This window comes from Chlorocebus sabaeus, chromosome 17, assembly GCF_047675955.1.
Source record: "Chlorocebus sabaeus isolate Y175 chromosome 17, mChlSab1.0.hap1, whole genome shotgun sequence".
NCBI lineage: Eukaryota > Metazoa > Chordata > Mammalia > Primates > Cercopithecidae > Chlorocebus > Chlorocebus sabaeus.
Genome location: NC_132920.1, coordinates 27916271 through 27934474, shown reverse-complemented (window position 1 = coordinate 27934474; position 18204 = coordinate 27916271). Strand labels below are relative to the sequence as shown.

The following is an 18204-nucleotide window of genomic DNA, read 5'->3' as shown; positions in this document are numbered from 1 at the left end:
AAGCTGAGAACCATTGATTCATTCATTTTATGAAACAAGCAAAAAGAAATAAAAAAGAAATAAAAAAAAGGACCCTCCTGATCTAAGCCCCAGTTTGGGGGCTCACCTGTCCTGCATCATCTGGCAACCCAGATGGGATGAAGACAGCAGAGACAGTGGAGAACGAGGCAATCAGCATGAAGGCAAGACAGTAGTAAGGCAGCGAGACAAAAGAGATGATCAGTGATCAGCAGAGAAGTGGTGATTGGCAAGAGATGATGAGAGATGGTAGTCAGCAAGACAGCAAGAGACCAGTGAGAGATGGCGATTGGTGAGAAGGTAAATGGAGAGATGGCAAAGCAGTCTGTGACTGAGGCTGCAAGAGCTCTAACAATAAAGAGCTGCCAACACTACAGAGCTATAACAGTAACCAGAGGTTCTTTTCAGAGCCATCATTTTCCCTGACAGGTGGAGCCAAGTGGATGTGTAAGGGGTCATAATGCTGCTGCCTCATATGGGACCCACTGCTCCAACCAGCAGGCCGGTGGGTTACCAGCCCCATCCTGGTCCCCCATGTGACAGCTGAGCCCACCTAAGCTGAGGAAATCGGGAGAGACTTTCACCTGGGTCCCATGTGAAAGATCGGTCAGAGCCATTTTGACTCTTGAGGATAAGTGAATGTTCCTTGTGTTCCCCTACCTCACCCCCTAATATCGGGTAAGATAGGAAGTAAAAGTCTTTGGGTAAGCGGTCAGTTAAAAGTACCCTGTTGTTTGAGTGCCTTGAAGCACATCCTTGCCACATCTTCCCCCAGTTCTTTCTCCTCTGACTCCATTTTATTGCTCCACCAGTCATTTTCAGTCCTAAAATATATGTTTTGTTTTCAGTTTTTTTTTTTTTTCTTTTGAGACCGAGTCTTGCTGTCACCCAGGCTGGAGTGCAGTGGCATGATCTTGGCTTGCTGCTACCTATGCCTCCCAGGTTCAAGTGATTCTTCTGCCTCAGCCTCCCGAGTAGCTGGGACTACAGGCATGCACCACCAGGCCCAGCAAATTTTTGTGTTTTTAGTAGAGAAGGGGTTTCACTATGTTGGCCAGGCTGGTCTTGAACTCCTGACCTCAGGTGATCCACCCATCTTGGCCTCCCAAAGTGCTGGGATTACAGGCGTGAGCCACCATGTCCAGCCTCCATGGGGTTTTCAGTATTTGGTGAGGAGACCCTCGCTGGCTGAAACTCAGGCACTCCGGGTTTTGGTATTTTCGGCTGCCCCGGCAGATGCTCTGGGGTTTTCAGCATTGACATTCCCTCTAGGATTGTGGATTACAGTCCCTACCTCTAGGAAAATATTGGTCTCGCCTTTGTCTTCCCTAAAGTTAGAAGTTACTTCCCTAATAGCCAGTTGCAGTCCCCTTCCTTTGTGCTAGCTTATAACTGCCTTGCTCAGCCCTCTTGGTTGAAGAAGCTGGGAGTACCCAATCCCCTGGCATGACAGCCAACCACCTACAGCAGTAAACAAGTGGCCACCCAAACATTTTTTTTCAGTGTCTCTGCTGGTAGGTAGGTTCTCCAGCAAGTCAGGGCCTCCGAGATTTCCCCCTGGGCAACCCCTTTTCCTTTCTCCCTTCCATTGTCACCATTTGTTTAGCCTCTCTCTGCATAACACTTGGTGTCTGCAAAATTTAGGTTCAACATTCTACTGCCCATTCATAGCTCAGCTCATAATGCACTTTCGTAACACTTTGCTCCCTCAATTATGCCTTCTCTGTAGAATAAAGTGAGAAATTAAAAGGGAAAAGTAGCTAGGCATTTGCTAAACTTAGGCTAACTAGGCCAGGCGCGGTGGCTCATGCCTGTTATCCCAGCACCTTAGTAGGCTGACGTGGGTGAATCGCTTGAGCCCAGGAGTTTGAGACCAACCTGGGCAACATGGCAAAACCCTATTTCTACTAAAAACACAAAAATTAGCAGGGCATGGTGGCGGGCACCTGTAATCCCAGCTACTTGGAAGGCTGAGGCATGAGAATCACTTGAACCTGGGAGGTGGAGGTTGCAGTGAGCCAAGATCGTGCCATTGCACTCCAGCCTGGGTGACAGAGTGAGACTCGTTCTTAAAAAGTAAGATAAAATAAACTTAGGGTAATTGAAACCCCTGTAGATATTTTTATTAAACATGGGGACAACGGTGAGTATCCCAAGAGACTCGCCACTAGGGTGGCTTGTAGACAACTGGAGTAAATTTAAACTAGAGAAAGAACCTAGGCAGGGTTCTTTACATCATAGTGATATTTAACAAGTAGATTTGCTCTCTAAAAACAAAGGAAAATAGAGATCTCTTATGCACAGGCTTCTGTGGCTCTATAGTGGTTCACATTACTTCCAGACACCAGAAAGCCACACCTAAGGGATCCTCTCCAAGCAGCTCCCCTGTAGAAGGCCTATGCCCTGTCTGAAGTCTCCTCAGTCCTATTCTGAGGGTAGTCCCATTAGTTTTCTAATGAAGGATTCTAACTCAAGGTCATCAGGCACCCCTTCCCCTTATCCAACTAGCCCAAGTCCTTACCCCCCAGGGCCCAAAAAAGTAAGCCCAACCAGGACCACCAGGAGTAGGGCCCCATATAAGCCCCTAAAGTCAAACCTACGTCCATTGCAGGAGGTAGCTGATGGAAATGGAGGAACACTTAGAGTACAAGGGGCATTGTCTATCTATAATTTGGTTTTATACAAGGAAAAATTTGGCCAGTTTTCAGAGAATCAAAAAAAAAAAAACAAAAGGTTTATACATTTTACCATATTCTTTGATTTAACTTGTCATGACTTGCAAGTATTGCCATTTGCTTGCTGTGCCATGAAAAGAAAAAAAGTGAAGGAAAAATTGTGTGGTTAAGCCAGTCATTTACGACAAGGTTATAGAAATAACTCAGGGAAAATGAGAAAATCCCACTCTATTTCAGGGTCATTTTGGTGAAACACTCAGAAAATATATTAATGCAGACCCAGACTCCCAAAAAGGACAAGCTCTCCTAGGTATGCATTTTATTACTCAATCTGCCCCTTACACTAGGAGGAAGCTACAAAAAGCAGCAATAGGACCTCAAACCCCTATGAGCCTTTTAAATGTGGCCTTTAAAGTTTACAACAATAGGGACAGGGCAAAAGAGGTTTAACAATAGCCAAAAGTGCAATTATTAGCAAATGCTTTAAGTAACCTGACCCTTCAGGGTTACCCATCCTGAAAAAGTGTCATAAGATGGGTATCTGGAATGCCCAGAGAAGAGCCCCTGACTTGCCAGCCCCAGTGTATAGATTATTCACTAGCCAAACAAGATGTAGTCTGTGCAGTTATTAATAAAACCTGCTGCACAGGTATTAACAACTCTGAACAGGTTGAGTTTAACCTTCACAAGATCTATAAGCAAGCTACCCGGTTACATATCTATAATCAGGGCACTGACTCCAACTATATCTGGTCAATTATCAAAAGTGCTGTTCAAAGTCTCACCTAGTTTTTCTCTCTCCTAGGACCTTTAATAGCCATCTTGTTATTACTAATCTTTGGCCCTTGCTTGTTTAACCTCTTTATAAAATCTGTGTCTTCTAAATTACAACAGTTCCAGATAAAGAAAATGCTGTCAAAAGGCTTCCAACCCATCCCATCTACTGACCCAGAAAATAAAAGCATCTTGCCCTTAGATATGGTATCCAGAGATTTGTACTCTTCCAGTGCTAGGCAGGGCCTATACCCATAAACTAAGCAGGAAGCAGTTACAGAAGATGGACCACTGCCCTTCTGCAGCCTGCTTAAAATTAAGAAGGCATATCTAATCTCTGAGGGAGGAATGAGGTAGGAGGCAGAATTCAACTCCAGAAGTGGGGCTCCAACACCTGACCAAATTGAAGACTAGCTAAGAGGGAAGAGGCAAAATCACCTCTCCACAAGACACACCCACCAATGTGCAATATCAGTTTACCATTGCCATGGCAACACAGGGAAGTTGCCACCCCTTTCCATGGCAATGACCAGGTGTCTCAGAAGTTAACACCCCTTTTCTAGAAATTTCTGCATAATTGGATGCTTAATTTGCATATAATTAAATGTAGGTATAAATGTAACTGCAGAACTGCTTCTGAGCTGCTACTCTGGGCACACTGCCTAGGGGGTAGCCCTGCTCTGTAAGGAGCAGTACCTCTGCTGCTGCTGTACACTGACACGTCAATAAAAGTTGTTGCCTCATACCACTGGCTTGCCCTTGAACTCTTCCCTGGGCAAAGCAAAGCACCCTCTTGAGCTAAGCCCTAATTTTGGGGCTCACTTGTCCTGCATCATTCTGTTCTATAGAATATCCCACATGCTGGATTTGGCTGATTGATTTTTTAAAGTGTCATTTAATTCCTTAACTCTCAAACTCACCTGCATGTTGGAATCACCTAGGAAAGTTGGCCAGGCATGGTGACTCACACCTGTAATCCCAGCACTTTGGGAGGCTGAGGTGGGTGGATCACTTGAGGCCAGGAGTTCGAGACCAGCACGGTGACGCATGTCTGTAATCCCAGCTATTCAGGTGGCTGGGGCACTAGAATCACTTGAACCCAGGAAGCAGAGGTTGCAGTGAGCCAAGATTGTGCCACTGCACTCCATCTCTGGGTGACACAGCAAGACTCTGTCGCAAAACAAACAAAAACAACAAAAATATGTTATTCATGCCTGAGTCCCATCCTGTGACACTCTGATTTAATTGATCCTGGTTGCAGTCTAGTTATCAGGATATTTTAAAAGCTCCCCAGTGATTTTCTGTGACACAGAGTGTGAAAACTGCTAACTTAACTTGTTTCTGTAAATATTAGGATCTAGAAACTTACTTATATTCAAGTTTACTTATAAGGATACTTCAGGGGCACTGCCCTCTACCTTCTGTGGTAGCTCATCAAGAGAAAGATATTTTATAGCAGTTTTCATTTGCAACAGTCTTTGGGACCTCTTATTTTCTGAAGTTCTTTCCCTTCCTAATCCTTGGAACATAGAGGCATAGGCAGAGAAAGGAAAACTCAGGGAAGTACTGACATGGTATTTTTTCCCCTAATAAATTACTGAACTTGCATTTTGTAGCTTCTCCATTCCACTGGGCAGAAAGGGGCTTACTGAAGTGTCCAGCTAAATAACTTACAGTCAATTATGGCTTAAAATCGAGTCCCATCTAGTTCAAAGAATTCTCAAGGCTTTCTCCTATTATAGGATAGGCCTAGTTTATCACATGCCAGGCATTGTTCTAAGCAGTTTACACAAGAGTGCTCTCAATATTATCTAATCCCTACTAATGCCTGTAACATCCCTATCTACTATTACTTTCCCTATTTACAGATTGGAAAAGTCGGGCACAGGGAGGGTAAATAATTTACCAAGCTCACCCAGCCAGTTAGTGGTAAAGCCAGGATTACACAGGTAACCTGGCTATCTGTGTATCTAGCCACTGTGCTTGACTGTGAATGGGGGCTGGGAAGGAAGAAAGCAGAAGAGAATGGGGTCCCTGAAGCCAGAGACTAGAGAGTTTCTGAAGGTGGAGAGCAGCATAAGCCTGATTGCCAGAGAAGCAGCCACAGAATGTGCAAAGTGGTGAGTGGGGGAGTGGGACAGTGTGTTAAGGATTAGTGGGAAGTGAGGGCTACAGTCGGGGTGGGGGGGCTTTCTTTCAAGTAGTTTGACCTTAATGAGGAGGAGAAAAAGTGACAGATTAAGGGGGTGAGTGGGGAAGGACCAAGGGCAGCCACTGCTCACTCCAGGCAAGTGCCTGGTGATGTGTTCCGCTGCTTTGATGTTTCTGGTCATCTTGCCAGAGTTTTTAGGGCTCTGGGGAACCCCTGCTTTCCAGCTCAATTTTAGTGTTAATTTTATTCCAGCTGCTTAAGCAAGCTTTACATAGGAAAGAAATATGAGCCACAGCGGCATCCTTCCAGGATTTAAAGGCTCAGTCCTATTTCTTATGATCCAGTGTATGTCATCCTTTCCTTCTCTTTCCCTTAACTGCCTTCCCTTGTGTGGTGGTAAGGACAGGGTAGCTAAAGGGTTAACTCGGAGACAACCACTGAGAGAAGCTTCCTAGAGAGCCCAGGAAGTTGCCTTAGTTGCCAGCAAGGCTTCCTGTGCTCCAGCCTCAACTTCCCTCCTGTGTCTGGAGAGTGATCACTTTCACTCCCAAAGACATCCTTTGGGGATACTTACTGTGGGATTCAGAGTGAAGGGCAGAGGACGACCCTGCAAGGGCACGGACTATAAGAGAGATCTGTGCAGCTGCGCCTCAGGAGTGTCCTGGGCCTCTGGGCATGAGAGGAGGGGGGACCACTTGCAGTTTTACTGGACAATTTACCACCTTTCCAGAATCCTCTGAAGATATACAGGTCGCAACTAGAGTGAGACCCGAGTACTGCCTTGGGTCAGAATGGCTAGAGAACCGAGAAAAAACACAGCCCTGGACGCCCAGTCTGCAGAAGACCAGACGGGGCTTCTGACCGTGAAGGTGGAGAAGGAGGAAGCTTCCGCCTTGACGGCGGAGGTGAGCGCATCCTGCAGCCCTGCTCGGGGCCCCGAACGCTCCCGCCAGCGCTTCCGAGGCTTCTGCTACCCGGAGGCTGCGGGTCCCCGCGAGGCGCTGAGCCGGCTCCGAGAACTCTGCCGACAATGGCTGCAGCCTGAGATGCACAGCAAGGAGCAGATCCTGGAGCTGCTGGTGCTGGAGCAGTTCCTGACCATCCTGCCGGGGAATCTGCAGAGCTGGGTGCGGGAGCAGCATCCAGAGAGCGGGGAGGAGGTGGTGGTGCTATTGGAGTATTTGGAGAGGCAGCTGGATGAACCGACGCCGCAGGTAGAAAGAACAGGTTTAGTATCTGAGCGCTGTGGTCTGTTTCCTCCTGAAATCCCAGATCGGAGTGAGGGGCATTCCTTTAAGATCCAGGAGTTCTCCATCTCTTTTTGTACCGTGAACCTCCTTGGCAGTAAGGTGAAGTCCCTGGACTCCTTCTCAGAATTATATTTTTAAATATATAAAGAAACTATAAAGGATTACAAAAGAACACAACCATAATGACATACAGTTAGCAAAGAATTAAATTTGTATTAAAGTAATATATGTGGATTTTTATTAGTGCACTAAATAATAAGACCTAGGGACAGGGCTTATAATTGGCAATTTCAGAATGTGATAAGCATCTATTTGCCTGGTTGTAATGTGATGTGAAAACATGTGCAGGTTCTATTGGTGACAAAGTCCTGGGTACTGCTTATGCTACCCATAATTTGTTGGTTGCTTCCATTCATAGTTGAAGGAAATGTTAACTCTCTCTTAAAGACCAGTAAAAATAAGATTAGTTTTTGTCTTGTCTAAGTTCATGGACCACTTGGGAGAAAGTCCATGGACCACTGGTTATGAACCTCTGGTAGAAAGTGGGCCGATTTTTACCTCCATGTTCTTCCCTGTTTTATGAGGGACTATTTCCTCTTCGCATTGTCCTGTGTCCCTGTGCACACACCCTCAGAGGACCTGTGTGGCCAAAGCCTTCTAACTGGTGAGCTGGATACTGAGGTTCTTGACCTAGGTCTATTGCACCCGAGCCCTGTAGCAGTGGGAAGTCATTATAAATCTCTTAGCTTCATTCTTCATAAAAGATGTGGGAAATTCTGAGCTGCACATGAGACAGCAACTTGAAAACTGTAATTTAGCTATAAATGTCTGGAGGAAACCTGCTTTTAATGAGGACATAACTATGTGCCAGGCCCTATGTTAGGTGATTTCACATACTGTGATCTTATTTACTGGTCTCCAAAACCCCATAAAATAGAAATTATTATCCTCATTTTTCAGATTAGAAAATATATTAGTATTCTTTGAGAATTTAGCACCAGTGTCCAAAGGGTTTTCGTAAACACACAGATGCATATAATGAGGGAGTCTAGAGTAATGGTAAGAACACGGGATCTGGAGTCATTCTGTCTGAGCTCCCATCCTAGCATTGCCACTTATTTAAGCAGCTTGCTTAAAAGCACCTTGCCCAGGCTGGGTGACAAGGGCAAGCTGCTTAAACACTGTCCACCCTTGGCTGGGCACAGTGGCTCATGCCTGTAATCCCAGCACTTTGGGAGGCCGAGGCAGATGGATCACCTGAGATCGGGAGTTCAAGACCAGCCTGACCAATATTGAGAAACCCCATCTCTACTAAAAATACAAAAAGTAGCTGGGTGTGGTGGCACATGCCTGTAATCCCAGCTACTAGGGAGGCTGAGGCAGGAGTATCACTTGAACCCCGGAGGCGCAGGTTGCCATGAGGCGAGATCATGCCATTACATTCCAGCCTGACCAACATGGAGAAACCCCGTCTCTACTATAAATACAAAAAGTAACTGGGTGTGGTGGCATATGCCTGTAATCCCAACTACTAGGGAGGCTGAGGCAAGAGAATCACTTGAACCCTGGAGGTGGAGGTTGTGGAGAGGCGAGATCATGCCATTACATTCCAGCCTGGGCAACAAGAGTGAAATTCCATCTCAAAAAAAACCAAAAACCAAAAAACAACAACAACAAAAATACTTTCCACTCAAGAGAGAGGATCAGGGCCACATCTCCGTTTTCAGCAACTTATCACAAAAATCCAAAATAGCAGCTCATAGGGTTGTTATCTATATGAATTGTGTTAATATCATAAGGCTTTCAGAAACAGTGCCTAGAAAATAGAAATCACTTGCACATGGAAAACATAGAAATGTTGGGTATATAACTAAAAATAATGACTTCTAGGTTCCAGTTGGTGACCAAGGGCAAGAAATGCTCTGTTGCAAGATGGCACTGTTGACACAAACTCAAGGGTCTCAAAGTAGCCAGTGCCAGCCAGTGAAGGCTCTGTTCAAGCATGAATCTCTGGGATCCCAGCCCTTACAAGACAGAGGTGAGTATTCTCTTCTGGGTTGTATGAATTCTGTAGACTTCATCCAATTTCATTTAAGGATCACTCAAAAGATCCATTTACAGTTTATATGCTCTTTACAGAGAGACTATATTTTAAGATTGAGTCTAAAAGAGAAATTTCAAACAATGGTGAAAAACTTTCCTAACCAGAATAGGACATAGTAAATCCTATTTTATTAAAATTGATGTCTAGAAATAATCAGTTTTTTAAACAACATGGTGATCTCCATTCATTAAAGATATATTTAGGGAGCCCTCATCTGTGGTAGCCAGTGTTGTAGGTACTGGGGTGAGAGCTACCAATAAGACAGAATTCTTGCTTTGATGGAGCTTACATTCTAGCAGGGAGGATAGCAAATAATAATATAATTTTCGATATTGGTTAGTGCTATGAAGAAAATAAGGCAGAATTTGTAAAGCCAGACAGAACATTCCAGAGATAGTAGGACTACTACAAATAGAAGAGTGTAAATCTAAACCCTGTAAGATCTATAACTAGAAGAGTGAAAATCACTTAACAGGAAGCAGCTGTGTGTTCCATGCTGTTCCTCACGTGCTGTGAATATCTGGGTTGATTCCTAAGACATACAACACTTGGACATGCCATCCAACATGCAATCTTTATTTCTCAGCAGAGTTCCTTGCCTAAACCAACTTGTTTTCTGCCCCTTGCAAATTGACTTATTGTAGGGAAACCTAAGGTTTCTTCTACTTCTCTTTTGAGTCTGAGCAAGTCCTATTTAGGCAGTCTTCCATTTCCTCCTTTCTGGACCAAGCCTTATTTGACTCCTTCTAGTTTTTCCTTTTTCTTTTTCTTTTCTTTTTTTTTTTTTTTTTTTTTTTGAGACGGGGGTCTCACTGTGTTACCCAGGCTGGAGTGCAGTGGTGAGACTTTGGCTCACTGCAACCTGTCTCCCAGCTTCAAGCAATCCTCCCACCTCAGCCTCCTGAGTAGCTGGGACCGCAGGCCCATGCCACTACACCCACCAATTTTTTGTAATTTTGGTTCAGACGGGTTTCTCCAGGTTGCCCAGGATGGTCTCAAACTCCAGAACTCAGGCAACCCACCTGTCTCAGCCTCCCAAAGTGCTGGGATTACAGGGATGAGCCACTGTGCCTGGCCTCCTCCTAGGTTTTCATACCTGAAGTAGAAAGCATCCTAATGTCTACTAAAGACATTTTAACCAAAACAAAACAAAAACAAAAAACCCTCTTTACTCCCCATCTCCTAGAAAAATTCAAAACCCAAAGGTCTTCAAATGGAAAGCTTTGTTATGTTGCTTTCATTTCACCACTCCTACCAAGGATTCTGCACGTGGTTTTTGTATATCTGCAGAGCACACCAGATTTCTTTCGGCCCTAGGGCTGGAGCTGGTGGGAATCAGGCATTTTTGGAAGGAACACATTCTGTATAAACTTATTGGCAAGAACTTACTGCCCCAGTTTTTGAACTTGGATTTTGCAAGGCGGGGAGGCTGAATACTAGGGTAGTTCTCATCCAGAGCTTCTTTCCTTCTTAGTTCTCCAGGTTCCTGGGCTTGCCCAGGGAGGGTGCTGCAGAGAAGATGCAATGGTAGCTTCCAGGCTCACTCCAGGGTCCCAGGTGAGCTGGAGCTCCTCTCCCTCCCCAGCACCCCATACCTTTCACTACTGTTGGGCTCTGCATTAGGTTCCTCCCTCCCTGGTCCTACTCCACCCCTATCCTAGATCTATATGGATTTGAGTTTTCTCATCTATCCCAAAGTTGCCTATTATTGTCTACCTTCATTTTGGTGCCCACCTAAGAGGATTTTCCTGTTTCACAACAACCTTGGAATGTTATTTGTGCTTCTCAGATCTTTCCTACTACATTTCTTAGGTCAGCCTCTTCCTCAATGTGATTTTTCTTCTTCAACAAGGGCAGTTCCGCAAAAGCAAACTGAAGGTTTTGTTGGGATGGTCATTCTGTTTTGCTTTTTAAAATATAATAAGCTGTGCTGTTGGTGAGGGATATAAAGGCCTGGCCCTTGCCCTCAAAGAACTTATACCTGGAAGGTCAGATAAGGCATAGTCTCTTAAAGTTATTTATATTACAATATGAACAATCTTTTCTCAACCTAGATTTCAATTTACTATGCAGCCTTTCATGTCCTGCTTGAAGATTTCAGTGTTTGAGGCTCTGTAGTATCCTTTTTTCCCCTAATTTTTCTCCCTTCAGTCCTAGATTTCATTGTATTTTTAAAACTATTAATGTAAATGAACCTCTATCCTCACTTTGCCAAAGCATACTGCAAATCTTTTGAAAATTTTCGACATAGTTTCATTCCTTTTGCTGCATTGACCCTTGTTTTCCAAACCTTTTCACTTTCTGGACTGTTTCGATATTTATTGAAAGTACTTCTTCTAAAATGTGTGTAATATTTCTTTCATTTGGCAGGTGTTTTTGGTAAAGACATTATTAGAGATAAAGCTAAATCGGTGTAGGTGTGCCACACTTGCTCTTTAAAGGTGATGTTCATTCTTTGCTTTGGGAGTAATTTTAGGCAAGAGGAGCTAGTTAGGACTACCTATTGTTTTAGGGGTTGCTGAAAATGGAAGATGTGGCTCTGACCCTCTCTCCTGGGTGGACACAGCTGGATTCATCTCAGGTGAACATCTACAGAGATGAAAAGCAGGAGAACCATAGCAGCCTCATCTCCCTTGGTAAGACTGAGACACTAATTTGTCTTAAGATTGCTTGGCATTCTTTTGTGTATTAGAACCTATTGGGCTGTTAGAAGCTGTTGAGTCCCCATTATGTTTGGATTCAGAATCACCATTCCTGAAAGCCTGTTACTGACTACTAGCTTCTTACTCCTTCTGACCTTGCTTTCTCCTCTGCCATGCCAGTGTTCTAGTTAGGATAAGTGGGGTGAAGTTGACACAACTCCTAGTACAGGTCTGGCTCATAGGAGATGCTCAGTAAATGTTGATGTCCTCTTGTTCATATCCCTGACTGAAGAGGAAAGCTGGGGGGCCTCTTCAGGCAATGAGCCATGGATTCAGAATGTGAGAGCCAGAAGCAACCTTAGACATGAACTACAGACCCTGACCTTAGGGTTGAGGGTGCAGAGGCATAAATTACTCAATTGTTTGAAATTTCATAGCTTATTGGTGGCATAGTGGGGACTCTAACTCAGAACTCCTAGTGCTAGTGCCAGATCTGTTTGAGAACTTTGCCTTTGCCTGGGGCACAGTTAGAGACGACAGCCCATGTCATTGATCCATCACCAATTTCTAGTCTTTGCTTTTGCCATTTCTTGCAGATGCTTCAGAAATCCTTCCACTTGTCCTGTTACTATCACCCTCTGCTCAGCCCTTTCAAAATCTAATCCTAGGTGCATGGCCCTGCCTTACTATTCTTAGAGCTTAGAATCACCACATATGTCCCCTGCATAGTCCTGAGTCCTCACCACTTTCCCTCCATTCCCAGTTTGAACCCTTCCAGTGGCCCCATTCTCATTCTTAGGTCTCCCTCCCCCCCAGCACCCCTGTTCTCCCCTTTTATTCCCATTCTTATTCTAGCACTTAAATCCTCATCCTGGGCATATATAGACTTCTGTAATTCTTGCTTCCCTGGTACTCATCACAGAGCTTTCCTCCCATGGCAGGGCATAACCCACGGTTGCTGGCCATTTGTTGTTTCAGGTGGTGAAATACAGACTGAGAGCAGGGACTTGCCTCCAGTCAAGAAGCTTTCAAAAAAGGAGCATGGGAAGATATGCCACCTGAGGGAAGACATTGCCCAGAATCCTACATGTGCAGAAGCTGGTGAACAGGAGGGCAGGTTACAAAGAAAGCAGAAAAATGCTGTAGGGAGTAAGCGACATTATTGCCATGAATGTGGAAAGAGTTTTGCTCAAAGTTCAGGCCTGACTAAACACAGGAGAATCCACACTGGCGAGAAACCATATGAATGTGAAGACTGTGGGAAGACCTTCATTGGGAGCTCTGCCCTTGTCATTCATCAGAGAGTTCACACTGGAGAGAAACCATATGAGTGTGAAGAATGTGGTAAGGTCTTCAGTCACAGCTCAAATCTTATCAAACACCAGAGAACCCACACTGGGGAGAAGCCCTATGAGTGTGATGACTGTGGGAAGACCTTCAGCCAGAGCTGCAGCCTCCTTGAACATCACAAAATTCATACTGGGGAGAAGCCATACCAGTGCAATATGTGTGGCAAAACCTTTAGGCGGAATTCACATCTCCTGAGACATCAGAGGATTCATGGTGATAAAAATGTTCAGAATCCTGAGCATGGGGAGTCCTGGGAAAGTCAGGGTAGGACGGAAAGCCACTGGGAAAATATTGAGGCTCCCATGTCTTATAAATGTAATGAGTGTGAGAGAAGTTTCACCCGGAATAGAAGTCTTATTGAACATCAAAAAATCCACACTGGTGAGAAACCCTATCAGTGTGATACATGTGGAAAAGGTTTCACTCGAACTTCATACCTTGTTCAACATCAGAGAAGCCATGTAGGGAAAAAAATTATTTCACAGTGACCCATAGTATTCATGCCAACATTGGTGCTCAGTTGTCACTGAACTGAAGCCACCCTGGAGCCCTTAATGGTTACAGAAGTTGTGGACCAGGGCTTTATTTACCACTATACATCATCAGGTATGGGAAAATGTAGTCTGGCTGAGATGATAAGTTATCTTCTACATTCTAGAAAGTGATTGGAAGAAGAAGTCATTTGATAGGAGGCCATGGGAGAGTGGTCTGAAAGTTGTAGGACCTAAAATAGTTTGTTCTCACCCAGTGGATTTAAATGGCCTTCTGGGCTTGTTAATTGCCCTCAGCTAGCACTTTAGGACATCTGGTTGGATGTTTCTGATCTGGGGGGCTGCTGCTCTGACCACTCATTTTGCCTCTAATGAATCTTTCACAAATTGGTCAGATCGATGAGGTCTTTTACTCTTCATTGTGCCTTGTATGATAGGTGCTAATAAACATCTATTAAATGTACCAGTAAAATGGCCTTTGTAGCTCCAAAAATTTGATGTTGTCTGTATTTCTGAGAAATTTCTAACTTATGCCATTTTTGTTTATGTATTCTTCTCTGAGGTTCTAGATTCTGGGTCAATCTAGTGTATTTGTTGCCATGTACATACTGTTTTCAGAATTGGGGTGGGGGAATCCATATTTCTCTACCATGATAGTACAGATGAGAAGAATGCCTTAAACAGCTTCTTTATCATTAAGACATTGTGAGATTGCTCCATCCATAGAACTCCACTGTTTAGTCAACGTTAATTATGTTAGTTTACATTAATTTTGCTACGCTTTAGGGGGAATCTTTCATATTCAGGTAAATAAAAACCTACCTATCAAGTTAGATCAAAATGATTATTATGAATTTTGAAGACATTCTGTAAGACTTACTATCTTGTTTCTTACCTTTTAGTTATCTTGGGCCTAACCAAGTGCTAAGACGTCATCTGTGTCCCTCTTCCCCAGTTTATAGCTGACTGCATCAAGGCTTATGCCAGCTAAGCTTAAACTTTCTCCAGGTCCGAAGATTCATACCAAATATTTATAATTATTATTCATGGTTTCAAAACTGCCCTGTCAGTTGGGGACAGGAAGATCAGGTTAGAGGCAGCCTACAAGGAGAGAAACTCACGTCTTGAGTGGTAGGAGAAAATGTATCTGCTTGGGCTGAGTGCCATGGCTTACACCTGTAATCCCAGCACTTTGGGAGGCTGAGGCGGGCAGATCATATGAAGTCAGAAGTTTGAGACCAGCCTGGCCAAGATGGTGAAACCCTATCTCTTCAAAAAATACAAAAATTAGCCAGGCATGGTGACACATGCCTGTAATCCCTGCTACTTGGGAGGCCAAGGTAGGAGAATTGCTTGAACCTGGGAGATTGAAGTCGCAGTGAGCTGAGATGGTGCCACTGCACTCCAGCCTGGGTTTCAGAGTGAGACTGTCTCAAAAAGAAAAAAAAGAAAATGTGTCTGTTCAGAAGCACATTGGGAATCCTAGGTCTGATGAAAAGGATTTCACAATATCCAAAGTGTTGATATGTGCTGTCAAGGCTCAATGCTGTGAGTTATTCACAAGAAATAAGAATTTTTTGATATCTTCTGTTTTCACCCAAATCACCTGTGTGCTTAAAGACTGATTTCTGAAGTGCTCAAGTGCCTATTACCATCTTCCAGCACTGCCAGATTTTCACGAATGGATTCTGCTTCTGATGAATTACCTGACCATGTTTTATTCAGTCACCAGCATAGTGTTCTTGTCTATTCTCAAATACCCTTTCTGGATTTCTGCTCTGAAATACCACAGGCTGACCAGAGACTTTCAAAACCATAAAGTTCTCCCTTTATTAGTTCCCTACAATCTTTTATTGCCTTCATTATCTCCTCCTTTTCAGTCTAATTTAAAACTTCTTTAGCATTCCAAAGTTCTGTAGACTTTCTCCACTCAATCTTTCCTAGCCTTTTAATTTCTTTAAAATCAGCTTTATTTATGTTATTTCCACAAAGCTAGCCATTTCCTTTTCTCCTTTAATTTTTACTTTTCCTAAATATTTGCTAATAGCTCTGATTTTACACACTGAAACTCATTACAGACAACTCTATTCACTTTTCTGTGGTATTTGTTTCTGATGTTACATGAAGAGATACATGTGAAAGCTTTTTACAAACCAGAAAGTATTATATGAATATAACTTCCTGAGATTAACTAAGGACCACTGTGCCTCCTTTCACTCCTGCGCCTCCAAGCCTAAAAGTCTTCTCTGTAGAGGAGGGAAATATTGTTGAAAAGTACTTTTCAGTGTCTGCTATGCTAGACAAGGGAAGAAATAAAGCCTCTATCTGTGTGTGTGTGTATATACACACTTGGGCTTAGGCCTTTAGTATAATCAGGTTGGTAAGATTTGCACACAAATAAGGCGGTGCAATAAATGCCTTATGAGTGGTAAACTGAGGCTTGTAGAAATTCGGAGAAGGAAAAGGATACTTCCAGCTGTGCAAGCTGTTATTATTATATGGACAGCTTTACATGTTAGAAAGCTGAATGGACTCACAACTTTGTCTAATTGAGTAAATAAAGCAAATTTTAAGAGATAGGGACATTGTAGGAGCCTTCAGTGCCAGAACAAAAAGTTTAAATTTTATTCAGTAAGCATTAGGGAGCCATGATATTTCATAATCAAAATATTATCTTGGAAACTTTATCTGGTGTATTATATAATATCAAGTAAGAAAATTATTTTGCTTATAGTTTTTAGATACTCCACTTTTGTATAAAACAGAGGTATGTGTTTATAAATAGCTGAATTATAAAATGGGTTTATCTGTAGCCTATTGAAAAGGATGGCCAAAAAAGTTATTTTCCAGTGAAATCAAATCCAGTAAAATAAACTATTTAGTTAAGATATAAGCAGTATATAAAGCACAATAAAATGTCACTTTTCATATTTTCTTAAATTGTTTTTAGGAATTTTAGTGGTGACTAGTCTGCCATTCTATTTCATTTCTGTAACTGAAGCAGTGCAGAAATCCTCTATTTTCTTTTTTCTCCCTTTGCTTGAATAGTAACTGGTTATAGCGTTTTTTTCTACTTCGAAAGAATGAATGGTTATAATGAAAAAAGCTTTTGATGAATGGCACTCTTGGTTTGTTCTTAATTTTGGCAAAGATGTATATAATTCTGCAAAAGACTTTCTCTGCCTCTTCCTTTAGTGGAAAAAAAAAAAAAAAAAGTAGGAGTGACAACTTACCTCACAGGATTCTGAGGATCTGCTTATATAAATAAGAAGTGCTATGTAAAAACTCTGAAAATGTTGCTAATTGGCAGAGAAGTTGAGATTGAACACTTTGTTAATGGAAACCTCCATATAAAGGAATTATAATTATTAGTAAAGACTATATTTTAAAAATGTCCTGTAACTATTTGACAGTATTGGTCTTCTTATCTTCTAATAATTTCCCAAACCTATATGGTACCATTTCCTCAATTATTCATAAGAACTTTAACCACTAAGTAAATTCATTTTATCTATTTTTCTCTAAATACCTGTTCTAGTCCATTTTTTGTTTTTCTTCATGATAGTCAAAATTGGGTCTGATAGATTCAAATGAGGAAGCTTTATTTTTCAGTCAGCTTTGTATAAGTAGTTTCTCTTTTGTACATTTCAAAGGGAGTTGCTATGACAGAAATTTTTCGGGATGAATACTTTCCATGACTACTTTCTTGTGAACTTTTTTTTTAATATGTATCATGTTCCCTTATTATAGAAATATCCTTTTATTGTTGTATTTACCCAGATTTCTTACTTGGTTTCTGGCATTTGCGGTCCCCTTCTATTTACAGTGTCAACCAATGACCCTGGAATTTGAATGCAGTAAGATTTCCTGGACTCCTTTCTGAATTAATGGTTGAACATTGGGGTATATTCCTGCCTGTTTTGTGTATGTTGTTGAATTGGAAGATTGCCCAAAATCCTCTGCACATTTTTTCAAATTCCTGTTTTTATTGCCATTTCTAAGGTTGGTACTTCAAGGTTTTCAGGGATCTAGGAAAGCAATCCTAATGTAACTTATTTGTATACAAGTAATAAACCATATGATTATTCCTTTCCTCTGAATGAATTCTTAAATGAGACAACGGACTGCATAATTTCCAAACTGTCAGAAAATAACTATCATTTCAGGTATTAACTAAAGCATTAAAACCTTTAACAATTTTCTCCCTTTTTTTCTCTCCCACCAGTTCTGCCCATAAGCATTGGGAGCCTGGGAAATGGAGTTTGTAGCCTTACAGACCCACTTATAGCACAGGGTATACAAGGCCTGCTGAGGGGCTGAGAGATACAAGGGATACATGAGATATTCGAGATATATGACTGGCTTTTCATTGTAACCTCAGCACCTAAAAGAGTTCCTCTTAGATCAGTGAATGTGGAAATTGGCTGACTCAACTTTTTCTTTTGTATTATTTAAGTAAATCAAGATTCCTTGACAGCCAAAGTATTTGCATATCTGCTTACAGAAATACTAGGCTTTCCCTATTTCTAAGTAAGTTATGTATTCCTAACCATTCATTCAGCAACCCCCAATTGCTTTTGTCATGTCTATGCTCAGGCACTAAGGAAATAAAGATGAACAAGATGTTGTCTTTGCCTTGGAAAAGCTTGAGAGCTACTCTCTACTTTAACCTGCTAGGTTTTGATTTGTAACTCACTTTTAAGGTAGATTCAGAAGCTGATCATTTCTCACCACCTCCGCTGCTACCA

The 18204-nt window shown here is 42.4% G+C and overlaps 1 protein-coding gene across 2 annotated transcripts; it reads left to right on the top strand.

The window, feature by feature from the left end:
* The first annotated feature begins 5731 nt into the window (after nucleotides 1-5731).
* ZKSCAN4 (zinc finger with KRAB and SCAN domains 4) lies at nucleotides 5732-17548 on the top strand. 2 transcript variants are annotated; one of them, XM_007973357.3, is made up of 5 exons: nucleotides 5732-6833; nucleotides 8760-8907; nucleotides 10448-10530; nucleotides 11486-11609; nucleotides 12594-17548. In XM_007973357.3, exons 1-5 carry the CDS (start codon nucleotides 6411-6413, stop codon nucleotides 13451-13453), a joined length of 1638 nt encoding a protein of 545 aa, XP_007971548.3. In that variant the 5' UTR covers nucleotides 5732-6410; the 3' UTR covers nucleotides 13454-17548. The 2 variants fall into 2 exon arrangements, with proteins under 2 accessions (XP_007971548.3, XP_072861863.1); XM_073005762.1 differs by lacking the exon at nucleotides 5732-6833 and adding an exon at nucleotides 6879-6968.
* The last annotated feature ends 656 nt before the right edge of the window (nucleotides 17549-18204 follow it).

Excerpts from the sequence above, each read along its gene's own strand:
- ZKSCAN4 (XM_007973357.3), top strand. The coding sequence starts at position 6,411 with ATGGCTAGAGAACCGAGAAAAAACACAGCCCTGGACGCCCAGTCTGCA. Across the intron at positions 6,834-8,759 it reads TGGATGAACCGACGCCGCAG|GTTCCAGTTGGTGACCAAGG; the intron begins GTAGAAAGAACA and ends AATGACTTCTAG. Across the intron at positions 10,531-11,485 it reads GGCTCACTCCAGGGTCCCAG|GGGTTGCTGAAAATGGAAGA; the intron begins GTGAGCTGGAGC and ends CTATTGTTTTAG.